This window comes from Nannobrachium achirus, assembly GCF_963921795.1.
Source record: "Nannobrachium achirus genome assembly, chromosome: 11".
NCBI classification, from domain to species: Eukaryota; Metazoa; Chordata; class Actinopteri; order Myctophiformes; family Myctophidae; genus Nannobrachium; species Nannobrachium achirus.
In genome coordinates, this window is record NC_137820.1 from 32224205 (window position 1) to 32239598 (window position 15394).

At 44.1% G+C, this 15394-nt stretch overlaps 1 protein-coding gene across 1 annotated transcript in view; it reads left to right on the plus strand.

Annotated features, from left to right (window-relative positions):
* Positions 1-15394, plus strand: part of LOC308294289 (cadherin-13-like) — a gene marked incomplete at both ends in the record, with an annotated part of 228901 nt that overhangs the window by 123387 nt on the left and 90120 nt on the right. The window contains one exon of the mRNA XM_080737017.1: positions 4151-4329. Coding sequence (XP_080593143.1) covers positions 4151-4329 — 179 coding nt within the window. The remainder of the gene's footprint in view (positions 1-4150; positions 4330-15394) is intronic.

Sequence of the window (15394 nt, forward strand, 5' to 3'; positions counted from 1 at the left end):
CTCTGGCTCACCTCGAACAGCATGGTTTTCAAAGTGTGAAATGGAACAGGGTATATCGGTAATGAAGTTGATAGAACTGTGTAATTATCCTGCAGAGGAAGGATTACTGGTTTACTTAACCACTAATGGTTCATCTTGAAGTGCAAAAATTGCCACACCTCTCTGCCCACCATTACCTTCAACTGGCCTGACATCCATCATCTAAATCGCCATTAACATATTTGATGCAGGCTTTGCATGTTTAGTAGCCCTCAGGTTTTCCCTCAGCTGGTTAATGCAGATTGCCTGCCACCATAGAGCCTGGTTCTGCCTGAGGTTTCTTCCCATTGAATGGGAGTTTTTCCTTGCCACTGTCTGCTTTGCACTATAGACATCTTGATGGAATAGATTTGTTTTGGGGTACCGCTAATTCACTGTAGACCACTGATCCTTCACAAAGTTCTATATATGTTTTAAGTGATTAGATTTTCTACATATCAGATTGTTTTCTGATTGATTCATGCATAACAAAGCATGTGTGAAGCAAACTACCGGTAGATTAATTAACAGAACCTTGTTTGATGAATAAAGCTTTATCCATTATTTATTTTATTGTCTGATGTGGAACCTCAATGGCTTGACATTTTCTGTGTTGAATGATCTTCAGCAGCAAATCATCCCAGTTGGGAAACTTTTTGCATTGCTGCCATCTGGAGTCATAATGAACTCTGGTGAACCGTGTTTAAAGTGAAGTCAGTCACTCAACTCCCAAATCCTCAAATCAGAGCCAATTAAACGATCAAACAGAGCTGCATTAACTCTCCCTCATTTACAGATTAGCAAGGAAATCCTTATCTAGATGGAGAAATTAAAAGCTGCACATAAGTTGTAATGGGGTACATACCACATAGGCTCTAATGCCTGACAGCGTGTTGCGGGGTCGAGTCCCGTTTCCGTCGATGACCTTTGCTGAGTGTCTCTCCCCATTTCTCTCTCCCTCTTTCCTGTCAATCTTCAATCAATAAAGGCACGCACGCACGCACGTCGCACGCACGCACGCACTTGTGTGCACGTACTGTATGCACACTCATGCACAACATGCCACGCCATGGGAGATGGCGAGGGGCATCGCACTGCCCTCTTCTTGCAGTCAGTCACCTTCATTAGCACTGCAGGGGCAGCACATACTCATTATGCAGACACACAACTTCCTCTTTCACCCCGAATCAAAACACTCCTGTAGTGAGACCGCACGCATGCATGCACACACACACGCACGCGCACACACACACACACACACACACACACACACACACACACACACACACACACACACACACACACACACACACACACACACACACACACACACATTCACAGCCTGTGGCGATTTAGGACAACTGTGTCCTGACCTTGCCCATATTAAACCAACTGCATTATCATTATTGTCACACTGTGTAACTGGTTAAAAAAAAAGAAGATAATTCCAGGTGATGGACAGAAGAACACGTTCAAATAGAGAAGTAGTCTATAGTCTCTATCCACCTGTTTCCGCGAGAATTTACTGTAGCATTATTTGCGGGACACTTCCGGTTAACAGCAGACATACAAGCTCACGTCGCGTCGCAGATGCAACCGTTGTGAGCTTGTAGATCACTCTCGGCTGCGGCGCCGGAAGCTGCCTCCACATTCTGCGCAATGCACGATGGGATGTTGGAAAGTTGTGGATAGAGAAGTCAGTCCGCACACTGGATGATTCTCCTATAGTTAATGTATCTTTGCTAGGATGAATAGTCACGTTGGTGGTAATGCAATACATGGGAGCATGATTTTTATCAATAACCATCCCACATAAATGTTACAGATGTTATAAATGTTACACGGTACCAGATCTACCACATAGCTACTAGGTGTCACCACATGATGCACGGTACCAGATGTACCACATAGCTACTAGGTGTCACCACATGATGCGCAGTACCAGATGTACCACATAGCTACTAGGTGTCACCACATGATGCACGGTACCAGATGTACCACATAGCTACTAGGTGTCACCACATGATGCACGGTACCAGATGTACCACATAGCTACTAGGTGTCACCACATGATGCACGGTACCAGATGTACCACATAGCTACTAGTAGAGCTTAAAAGTTCAGCCCGAGCCCGACGGGACCCGACGGGTCGGCGCGGCGCGGGCTGGGCCGGGCTCAATTTGTCACGTATATGTCGGGCTTTGGGTCGGGTCGGTCTTTTATAATCCGGTAGGCAAGCGCAGCACGGTAACGTGATGTCTCTGTGACTGTGTAAGCTGCGCTGCACCGCTGCGGCGCAACTTGACACAGTTGAGCGTGTGTGACTGTATGTGCGCTGCTGCGCAATGTTCAGACAGTTGAGCAACGTTCAGTTGAGAGTGTGCTCCCGTGTGTGTGTGTGTGTGTGTGTGTGTGTGTGTGTGTGTGTGTGTGTGTGCGTGTGCGTGTGCGTGTGCGTGTGTGGCGGTGGCTGCTATGGCCAGTGGGTGCTTCTCGTTCTCGCTGTGGCAGAGCGGAGCGGAGGAGATCGTTGAAACCATTCACAGACACTTTTGGATTTCCTAATAATATTATAGACGTGGTGTGAATGTTGTAGCGTTAATAGCCTGTACGCCTGCTTCCTGATTTAGCGATGGCCGTCAGCTGTGTTTTCCAGCGAGGCTCCGACGTTTTTTTTTCTTACATAATTAGGACGGTGCTTGCTACAATGTCTTTTATATATAGGCTCTATAAAGACAGTTGGAAAATGGTAGAATGACACTGTTCTTAACGAATCACCAATATTGTATGAGGGAAAAAAGGATGCTGCCGTCTGCATCATATAAGCTTGTTGTTTAGAATGTCGGTCTTCGGGCTGGGCCGGTCTCCAATTGTCAATTATGTATCGGGCTTGGGCTCGGTCCGGGCTGAAATTCTGTCGGGCTGGGTTGGGCCGGGCTCATTTTTTTAGGCCCGATTTAAGCTCTAGCTACTAGGTGTCACCACATGATGCACGGTACCAGATGTACCACATAGCTACTAGGTGTCACCACATGATGCACGGTACCAGATGTACCACATAGCTACTAGGTGTCACCACATGATGCACGGTACCAGATGTACCACATAGCTACTAGGTGTCACCACATGATGCACGGTACCAGATGTACCACATAGCTACTAGGTGTCACCACATGATGCACGGTACCAGATGTACCACATAGCTACTAGGTGTCACCAAAAGATACTCCAAAAAGCTAAGTCATACAGTAGGACTTCAATGTCAAAAGCTGCCAACTAGGGGTGCACGATTAACCGGGCCATCATTTCGGTATCGGCAATATCGGCCATAGAAATGCATTATCCGTATCGAACAGATATCAAAATAACTGATCGGTTTAGCTTGTATAATATTCACATTTGAATGTGAAGCTGAAAAAGCCCTTTGTAATGATGAAGGCTGAAGATTCAATCAGGGTTTTCTGGGAAAGCTTTTCAATTTGGATTTTTTTTTAAATACAAATATTAAATTGAGATATTTTCAGTGTCATATCTGTCGATACCGATTCCGATAAGATATATATTGCATTTTAATATAATAATGTAATATATATATATCGGAATCGGTATCTATCGACAGATATGAGCCTATAAAATGGTAACATATCATTAGGTCGAACACCCTTTGGATCGACCACCAAACTCTAACCCAAACCCTAATCCTAACCTCAGTAACCGTGACGCGGGTGATTATCTAACCTGCCGACGCTCGTGGGTGATTATCTAAGCTGCCGACGCTGTTCGACCCAACAGGAGTTCGACCTATGGGGCAGTCCCCCTATAAAATATCGGATATCGGCCATAATTTCATGATTGTGCATCTCTAATGCCAACAAATTATCTGGATTGGCATTTTTCCTCAAACTCAAATCACTCGGTCAGTCAGTTTGCTTCTCATATCATAAAATGTCTCTTCCTCAAGATGAAAATGTTGTCTTTCAGACAATCCAGCTTGTGCACATTAATTTCCATTCATGTATGGAGTTTAAAAAGTGTTACCTTTATGGATACGTATGAATACTAGTGCTGCTTTTCCTATCAAGACAGCACACAGATTGTATCGGTGTTGAAGTGAGCGGTGTGTCTCCTCCAGGAACCACGGTGATGATGATGACAGCGTTTGACGCTGACGACTCTTCCACAGACAACGCTCTGCTGCGTTACAACATCATCAGCCAGTCGCCCGACAAGCCCTCGCCCAACATGTTCTACATCGACCCGGAAAGAGGAGACATCGTGACTGTCATCTCCCCCCTGCTGCTGGACAGAGAGGTGGGTGGGCCTTTGTGTGTGTGTGTGTTAACGTACTAGTAGAATAGTAGTAGAACACGTCGCAGTACAACGGCACTTTGTATGCTTATAGATGGGCTCTTTTCAGTGTTTAGGGAGCGTTAAAAATGTCCAAACAATGGTTAAAATGGCATTCATTGTATTGTTGTCCTCACAAGTATAATGATACAAGTGTGTGCGTGTGTGCGTGCGTGCGTGCGTGTGTGCGTGCGTGCGTGCGTGCGGGGGGGCGTAAATGTGTGCATATTGGTGTGCGTGTGTGTATAGTCGTTTTTTTTCATTGAATTTGCTGGTGGTGTGCTGAGATTTGATTCCCTGCTGCATTCCCCCCTGGCCCACTCATATGCAGCTAAACCCTGTGCCTAATTGCCTAGTTTGTTAAGAGCCAAGAGCGTATTTTAAATGGCCTTAGTTGGCATTATTGCTAAGTAGTGGTTGGGGTGTGGGGGGGTGCTGGAGTGAGTGTGGATGAGGGTACCAGTTTGGAAGTTTTTGTCTCAAGCTATTTCCTAATGGCACGCCCGGTGTGTGTGCAAGGGGGCCGGGTCCACAGACAATGTGTTTGGAGCCTTATACTATGCACCTCTATGGCGCGCTCGTGTTTCAGTGCTCTCGGCATCCGGCCTTTATTGGGTGCCGGAGCGCTCTGGATGCCTCAGGTAGAAAATAGTTTGACTGTTGGAGAGCAGCGACCCATCATCGATGTCACTTTCCTATGCAGAGGGCTGCGCGCAGAACGCCCACAAGCGGCCAACACTGTACACTTAGTACAGTATGTGTAGCACTCAGGACATGATATAGGCTACACAAAGTTCTCTGGCTCAAAAATAACTTTCTGTGGACACAGCGGCTAATGAGGAAGCATAGAAAGCAGTGGACCTCCTCTTCATTCCTCCTCTAACTGCAGTGAGAAAACGGCGTGTTGGTTCTTCTGCAGGGTGACGAATGCTGGAACATCGATTGGACTTGCTGGGTGGAAGAGAAATATTAGCTGTTGTCAGACACTCAGAGCATGCTTTAATTGAGGTGATACACACTCATCCACCAGCTCTCTGGATGTGTCCAACAAGCCTGGCTGAAAAACCTCCCATCCGGAACCGCTCGCTGGAACCACAGCAGCCAACAGGCTGCTTCCTTAGTTACAGTAGACCGCTTTCATAGAGAACCAACACGGTGACACCACTGTTTGTGTTGTTCAGTTGTTGTGATGAGATGGTGTGGAGCTCTGATGATTCCAGACATGCTTGGAAGCTTTGGCGTTCTTAGACCAATTTAAGGGGTGCGCTAGAGCTTATCGAATTGAGGTTTGCTTAACACTTCGCCAGCCGAAATAGAATGGCTTGTTGGTAGATTAGCCGTGAAATTTCTATTATTATATTATGATCTGAACAGCATTCATTTTACAAGATCCATCAGCGCAATATCATGTATTCTCCATCCCCCTACCCCCTTCACGATTCCCCATTGAAATCTCACCACGATCAGCAGTGAAATTCCTCAATCTGCATTGGCATAGAGTGGAGGTTTTGGCCGAGGCATCTTCTCCCCGTGCGTTTCGCGTGCGCGATCCGTTCACGTAAATGTGGGCGCAAATAATCCAAGTATGACTCTACAGTCAATGTGAACATTTTCGCTAGCTTAGCCCCTAGCACTCCAGCTATGCTAACGCTAACGTCTAAACCATAAATGGATGGGAGCTGGGAAGCTTTAGCAGGGAAAGGACCTGACGTCACTTCCGTTTCATGTCAGAGGAGCCATGCACTATCGATGGACGAGCGGTGACTAGGGAAGGTTAGACGATCGAAAATCTTCGGATAAAAATCATTTATTTCGTTTTTAATGACCCAGTACGGTAAATTACGGCCCGGCTGAGACTCCTTGCTCAGATGTCCGGTATAAAACGGTTTCAATATGGGCTAATGTATGTATACTGTCTTGACTTTTTTCCTCTAATGAAAACTTTTGGATTTATTTAATTTTTTTGTAACCTGGGTGGAATGCAAGAAACAGATGCAATAGATACACACAGTTTTAGTTAGTTTTAGCCTGACAGCAGTTGAGCTACAGTAAACTCTCTCTTCAATATAATGTATTAACTCTTAGCCAGCCAAATCGCCTTCCATCGCCATTTTGAGGAGGCCCAGCCAGCCAGATCGCCAAACGTCGCCTTGGGGATCATTTTCTGATTTCTTTGGTATTTTTTTGACATTTTTTGAGCTATAAATGACCATTCTAGGTTCATATAAGCTTAAGCTATGAAAATGCGATGGAAATGACATCATCGATGACGTAACCCGGAAGTCGTTCGGCCATAACAAAGCATAGGCCTTTCCATAGCATTGAAAGCTGACGTTTTTCTTATCAAACTTTACCATATTTAGACGGATTTTCATTCGGAAAAAAATGGCAGGCTGACAGAGTGGTCACTCAGGAGCAAAAACGAGTGTACACGGCGCGTGCACGTCGTGCGCACGCTCCAGGATCGCTCCCGTTCGGCGGACCGGGAGCCATAATGGCGGCTCCATAGGCGGCCATTATGGTCCACATGCTGTCCAGGCTGAGTCCAGACTGCAAGACCTAATCGTTGGGCACACTCTAGTGGTATAGTACGTGTACTACATTCTGCAATTATATGATCCCTGCTGGGTTAGGCTACTGATAACTTGGAAATTAATAATATTCCTGGCAGTATAGGCGCACAAGCATATTGTAAATGGCTGTGTATGTGTTTTAATGGCATGCCTTCTTTTCTATACGATCAGCTGTAGTATGTTATACTGTGATGCTTGCTGTATAGTACCAAACTAAACTGTAGGAAATGTAGTCACTCCAGCCCGCATCGGGCCTGCTGGCACTGGCCTCAGAGAAGGGATGTGAATACGAGACTAAAAGCGATACCAGTACAGGTTAGGCTAGTCAAAACTTAGGGATGAGTCAGGGGATGAAAAACAAGGTATTGCAAGGTGTTTGCTGGACACAAATGTTGTCACCTGTAGAAATTGAATCTTCACTGATGGACTGTGAATAGAAATGCAACTGTTTGAATTAATTTAGTTATGTTTTATTATTATTATATTTCTCATTTTGTGGTGCAAAACTCATGTTACTTAGTAGTAATTCAATAGTATATATAGAAAAACCTTAACATATTAGGTCTGATCCTAGAATCTCTATACTATAGGTCACTTTGATTGCTCTTCTGTGTTATCATAGAGCAAGAGCCAATCACAGGACACTTCAAAGGGTGTCTCTCCATGGAATAAAACGGAGGAGGTGGAACGGCCTCTGTTGTCTGGGTCTGAGATTTATTGAGATCACTGGCAGGTTGATGTTCTGAATGTGCGGGGGATGGCTTTGAGGAAAATGCACAGGCAAAATGTCAGCCTGTTTGTGGCTCCAATAAATCCCTTCCTGTCTCTGTATTTTCCATGGACAATAACCTTTGAAGTTCTCAGATAGAGGTTCCTCAAAGTCACTGTGTCTTTTGGTGAGCACCCACAACATGCCAGAACAACACTGTCATATGCCACGTCCCCCCCACCATTCTTTTAGAAGAAATATGAATTTTAACTCATAGGAGGTCCATGACGTGCCACCACATCAAACTCTTTGATGTCTCCTCGACGGTCGACGCGTTCGACGTGTCGTGGGGGGTTTTACAAAGGCACCCGCCTGTGAAGAGAAACACTCCAATTGCAAAATGCAATGGGTTATCACGTGACCGGGAAATCCGTTCCCTCGTAAAGAGCAGTGTTATGCTGCTGCACCAAAGTGCAGATTAAATCTTGAATAATCCTGGGCACCCGGTGTGTTAACCATTATACTCCCTGTTGTAAAGCCAATTGCTGCTGACAGGTAGGCTACTTTAAAAGTGTCAATTATACAACAGGTAGTTCCGATGAAGTAAGCTGATTGGTTGAAATGGCTATCTACCCATGCTTCAAACCAGCATGACCGCACTGGGCCTCATCACATTAATAAATCACTCCGCACCTCCTATTAGACCATACATATATGTCCTGTCCCGTCCCACTGAAGGGAAAAAAACACAGCTAGCACCCTGTTCAAAATGGATTGTGTTGTTAATTTAAATGTATTTGGTGGACTTAAGATAAATGGTTGGAAGAGGACGAGAAGGAGAATTACGTTACACTATTGGAGTGGTTAACGGCCCTATTTCAGATGGTATCACGTGGTGGAAATAACCGATCTACAAGTTCACAATGTGTCTCAAGCTTGTAGATCAGTTATTTTGGCCATGCAACACGGCCATACAGCATACATGGGAAACTGGCGGCCTGGGGGCCACACGCCTTCACTTAATAATTCATAATTAAATAATTCAAGATTCCAATTCAATAATAGCAAATATAGACGATCTACAAGCTCAAACTATGTCACAGCTGCTATTTAAACTATATGCATTGTGGCCCTCTAGAGTGAAAATATGGAGAGATAGCCCTCTCCATCATCAAAATTGCCCACCTCTGATATACAGTATTGGAATTCCTCCCACTGCACTCAGCTGTGTTGATTTAAGTAAAGGTATCAATACTGCAATATAGAAAGTAGAAGTCTGGAATTCAAGATGTACTTGAGTAAAAGTAGAAAAGTATTGGTATCAAAATGTACTTAAAGTACCAAAAGTAAAAGTACAAAATGTTTGAAAATAGCAGATCTACAAGCCCAAATAGATCGTCTATTTTCAAATGGCCACGGTATAAATAACCATGACAGATGGCTACATCAGGCATTAAATACAAAACAATTATAATACAGATAAGAAAACTCAGACTATCTTTACGTTTTCAAACGAAAGTAGCCATGGCCTCACAATAAAGCTTATTCAAACAAATAAAAACGTTTATGTATGTTTTCAAATAATTGTAGTGGAGTAAAAGTACAGATTTGGATCCGAGAGATCCGAAAAGTAATGGAAATTGGAAACACTCAGGTACAAATACCTCAAAATACTACTACTTAAGTAAATGTACTTAGTTACTTTACACCACTGTAGATTGGTGCCTCTGTGACAGAGAGAGCGCTGCTACTTTGAACCAACAGGAACTATTTAATATCTCAGTCAGATGAAGTCTTCTATTTAAAGGGAAATTAAGAGAAGAATAGCGCAACATTATTATTTTTTATTATTGTGAATAGCCCCACAACATGAATACATTTTTTTATACTTTATTAAAGTCATTCAAACTGTAACATATCTTCCAACAAATTCACTGTCATTATTCATATTTTTCTGTTACATGTCATGGCCCTGTATGTATTTTTTTTTAAGTGCAAAAACCCATCACCTACACAACAACAAAATAAACTACTATACAGAGAACAAAAAATAAAATAAGAAAATAAGATAAAGAGGCTTTTTTGTTTGATGATTGTGTCTGAAATACTTTTGGTTTGAACAAAAATACAAATAAAATGGACAAAACAGTTAAGTGGGCATGTTATCCTTAAACATGAATACATTTTGAGGTGTTGTGTTGTGAACTGTTGTATAATTGCAATATTCCACTCGAGGGCGTGCTTTACTGTGCTTATAGCCACTTCAGTGATGCTCGCAGAACTCTGCTTAATCTTTGCCCCTTTCCTGACCGCATCACTCTGTCGTGCCAATAATCACGGTAAAGAGAAGACCCACTATAGCAGTGTTATCCATCCTTTTCAGGCCACGAACCCCCCAGAATAATCATAATTGATTGACAAGTACTTGGAATTGTAGGAGTTAAGGCATTACATTTAGTTTGACTCCGATCCCACAGATAAATATTGTGAAAATAGCCAATCTACAAACTCACAACGCCTCTTTCTTTTGGCCAATGTTTGACAAGTTTTTATAGCATAGACTCAGAGTGGGCGTGCGTGAGAGAGAATGGAAAGAGAGAAGACACTGTTCCTTTCTCTTCTAAATGCTTCAGGCATAATTCAGTGTGAGCTGGAAGGAGCTTCAGGCAACCACAAAGCTACCCGGAGAAAATTGGAAAATCAATTTTGACACATTGAAATCAGGCAGATTTTCTTCTTTGCGGTATAAAATGATTTCTTGATATGCACATTTATCTCCTCACTCTGTGATTTTCTCTCCACTTTATTGGAGACGTGGAGTGGCTCTCTCCCATTATCACGCTACACGCTGGGTAAGAAAATCGATTCAAGGTACCAGATCAATTTATATGTAGTCATGGTTTATCTTTCCCCTTTATGAGAAACAAAGAATGTATTTTCCACATAAAAAAATAAGTAGACTTTTTGGCAAACATTTCAGGTCACAATGCTGTCTAATCCTCTAAAAAAACAATTTCAATGTAGGATGTGTACATAGTTGGGTCTTATTCTCTAAGTTGAGATGTGTGGCTCATTGCTGACCATGATCTTTCCTTTTTACCCCCTTTTTCTCCCCAATTTAGTCTTTATACCAATTCATTTCTGTGTGTTTTCGCTGCCTCACCTATCAGTGAGGAGCCCCCACCAAGAGGACGAGGCACGTCCGTCCTACTCCTCCCGCCCTACACTCCCCGCTGACAGCAGGTGCTGTTTCACAGCGTCTTTAGCAGCCATGGTTTCGATAATTTGCCCATCTTTATTTCCCCGATAGTAGAGTCTTCTTTCACTTTTTCCCGGCGTTTGGTGCCCAGTGCTGCAGCACCGCAACTCCTTGCATTAAGCGTGCATCGCGCCGCTTCCGAACACGGGCCATTTGTGTTCATATAGAGTAGACACTGGACAAAGCCGGATGCACTGCAGTGGATTTAGGCATTTAGCAGATGCTCATAATCCAGAGTGATTTACAATAAGCAAGGTAATACATCAATACATCAAATGCATAGAAATAGTAATCCAAGAAAAAAAAACGTAGGTAGACCAAGCCAGAGCATACGAGCGGAGTGGAGCGCGAGCGGCGCGGGGAGCGGAGCGGGCCGTTTTTGACATGAGCGTGAGCGAGCGACTTTTCAAATGGGTCTGAGTGGCTTCGGAGCGAGGATTTTCCTCCGCTCCTTGGAGCGCAGACCTCCTCCGCTCCTGGCCGACCCTGTTGGGGCCGCGCACCGCATGTTTCCAACAAAACGGTGCCGGGTGCAGTAGTGGCAGTGCAGCCATATGTCGTTACCGCGGAGAGGAGAACAGACAGAGAATTCCCTTCATCAAGATTTCACAAAATGTATCTATATCATCCACACAAGTAGGCTAGGCTATGTTATAACCAGTAAGACTCCCTAATCGGGAGATAAGCGACCGTAGGTCTCGCTAGAAGTGGGCCATGTGAGAAATGAGGGGTGGGGTCTCCGCGTTGCCTTGGCGGACGAATAGGTACCGGCCCCGGCTCTCCCGGACGCTCCTAGGCCGAGTTAGGGCATTTTATGTGAGCTGCAGTGGAGGGGGTCCTCCACTGGGGGCGCCACCACTTTTGCATCCGTTCTGGAGTAGCAGGAGTGGGTGGTCCCCGGGAATTCCCCGTGAGCAGCCCCGTGGGGGTGGTCATTTGGTCATTTTTGCACATTTGGTATTTTTTTTACACCTGGGGGTCCCCCAGGGACCTGGGGGTCCCTGGAACTCCGGGGGTCCTTGGAGGTTGTAGTTTGGCAGGTAAGGAGTGTGTGTGCAAAATCTGGCATGGATCGGGGCAACGGTTGCGGAGATATGAGCAGGGCAAAAGTGTGACGTCTGACGTGTGACGGACTGACTGACGGACGCACGGACACCTGGTGGAGCTTTCTGTAGTAAGTGCGACCTACGGTCGCAATAAGTAGCCTACCTTGTGTCAGTTAAGCCAGTCAAAGGATACGATTTTAAACGCAAGTGAGAATTTTGCTGAATGAAAAACACACGCCACGACTCGCCTCCCTCTCTCGGTTGTGGTGTTTAGCCTAATCAATAACCAACAGGATTTAATATTGCCCGTCTTAAAATACAATGATTAGATTGCCTAGATAGATCTCCATCAAGCCGAGGTTCACATTACCGCAGGCGTTTGTGTTGGATGGGAACACACTGGCGAAGGAGAAAGTGTTTCGGAACTTTTTTTTTGCTGCTTTTTGACGACCCTGAGCGGAGCGCGGAGTGAGCGGTGAGCGGAGCGATACGCAAATCGAGCGGAGCGGCGGAGTGGGGAGGAGCGGAGCGGCGGGGGGCGCGACATGAGCGAAGAGTGAACGGTACCATAGACCCCTGGAGCGCGGAGCGGCTTTCCGTCCCGCTCCACTCCGCTCGTGTGCTCTGGACCAAGCACCGATTCACCTACTTTACCACTGCACCACCGCCACTTCTGACTGTGATCTTTGATCACCAATGTCAGACATTGCGGTAGTCTAGTTACATGTGTTTGTGTTGTGATTTGACAATGATAACATTAATTGATAGCAACCTTTCCACACCATTTCAACGTGGCAGTGAATGTTTTTTCTCTCTCTGTAAAGGTCCGCAAACTGGATAATGCTCCAAAGGTGTAACATTTATTTTTGGTTCCTTTACAAACTGGATGATGCTCCAAAGGTTTAAAATGTATTTTTGTTTCCTTTACAGTACACCATTATGTCCTTTTGGTTCCTTTACGTCCATGATGTAAAGGAACCAAAAATACATGTTAAACCTTTGGAGTGTGCAGACCTTGTTTTTCTTATGGATTCTGACCTTTTAGTGAGTGGTTGTGCGTGCTTTATTGTTCCTTTCTGATACCGTTAATTGATTCATTACAGTCAGTCATGTATTGATATAAACACAGATGTATGCATTACAATAGTTTCGCAATCACTTATCTCAGCTAATGAGTTTACACTTAAACGCAGTCTCCAAATTAACATCTACATGAATATCACTGACAGTATGTTCGTATAGACATACTGTAGTAGTTTTATATTTCATCCGTTTCCTCTTTGTTCATATAGACATTTATTGTCTATCTATTTTGTTTCCTTTCATTAAACCACCTAATTCCTATTAGAAGGTGACCAGTTTTACTACGTCATTGTCCATTATTTTGTCGACCACATTCTTTTCAAATACTCAAACAATTTCTCAAAATGTGTCTTTGTTTATGACATGTCCATATACAATAATGATTAGAATGTCCCTAAACATATTTGTCAAGTTAGCTAAAACTCACTATGATTAATTGATTAACATTTCTGTATGAAGAGCCATGTACAAATTTGAATAACTTAGAATATTATTAGTAATATTAGTAATTTTAGATCAAGTGATTTTCAACAGCAACCTTTCCACACCATTTCAACGTGGCAGTGAATGTTTTTTCTCTCTCTGTAAAGCAAATCTACAATTATATCTACTATACAAGTATACAGTACATTGTATGCAATAATGTACACTACATTTTTGAAGACATGGGTGATCTCTGTTAATGGCGATACATCTAGTATGGATATTAGAATTAGCTATGGTCCTTCAAGGTACATAAGAAGTAAGAAACCACACATGGAATCAAGGCTTACCATATCCACACAGAAAGTAAGAGAGAGTGTGTGTGTGTGTGTGTGTGTGTGTGTGTGTGTGTGTGTGTGTGTGTGTGTGTGTGTGTGTGTGCGTGTGCGTGTGCGTGCGTGCAATGTTTTTATATTCATACAAAGGAACATGAGCGTGTTTGTCTTACCTTTTTAATACAATCCTTGCTGATGTGTTTAGAGTGCTTGTTAAAGACATTTCCTCTGCCAGGGGGACACCAACACGAGCCACTTACAATAACTTACCTGAAGGTGACATTCAGACTGACAAGTGATGCTTAACAACCACCGCTGACGCAATAACAAGATTCTTACCTGACAGAGAATGCCAAAGAAAAGTATACTGAAACTCATAGTTTCCATAAATCCTCATTATAACCAATTAAAGTGACATTAAGACCATTTGACTGAATGTCGCTGCATAAACAACGTCATCTTTTGTCTCATGGAGTGAGCTGTAAATACTGTACATAGAATGGCACAGGTGATGGGATCAATCAAGACCATTATAACGAATCTGCAGTAGTTAATGGGAGAGCCAGTCCAGTGTTTAATAGCTTATTTGGCTTCAGGCTGTGATAAATGACAGGTGCAGCTTTGGCAGTTCACACTCAGCTGTGAGACACCGAAGGCGCCACTGACGCAAGTGTCAGTGACGTGCATCAAAAGAGAAAGAGGCAACTGGAATTACAGCCTCTGCCACTCTGTTCTGGCTTCAGCCCCTTAATCCGATCCCTGAGATATAATTCAATGCCAGTCAAAATGCTTTTTGTGTCTTAAATTAGAACGCAGACAATGTGTACTCCTCCTAGGTAGAGGCACTGAGAGTTATTAGATGATGCCATTTATATGCAAATAACACAGCACAGGAACCCCATTGATAAAATGTCATTACCGCTTGCATTTCTGAACCGATTCTCTCATTATGATCAAGAGATTGGAAAGACAAGCAGAGACGAGCTGGTAACATGGTGTCCACTCTGGTAGGTGGACACGATGGTCTCAGTAATGACAGGGAGGTTCTGGTGGTGTTATACTGTCAATAGGAGAGCAGAGAGAGAGAGCTTTCTCACTCACACACTTTGTCTCTCTTGCTCATTCTTCACCTCCTCTCTTTCTGCCTTTAGAAAAGAGATGCATGGGGGCGTAGTAGCACTTTCGCCTCACAGCTAGAAGGTCCTGGGTTCGATTCCTGCCGGGGGCGCTGTGGGGGCTGGGGGTGTGTTCTCTCCTCTGTGACCATACCCTAGGTGGGGTTGGCAAAAGGGCCGTTCTGTGTGGAGTTTGGATGTTCTCCCCGTGGCTCCTAGAGTAGGTACCCTTACAAAAAAAAACATGCTGTAATCCTGGTCTCTATACTGCCTCCCCCAGGTCAGACTGATGGAGGGGAAAGGAACTGGTTGGAATAACGTGTTCCTTCCACGCGCTATGTCCAACTGGGGAAACTCCCCCCTATCAGGAAGCATGAGTTCAGTCTCTTGTCTCCCCAGGTTGGCAGAGGGAGTGTAGCGCACAGGATCACATTAGATAATTGACACCGGGTGAAAAACGGGTTACAAAAATCGTGGGATAAAAAA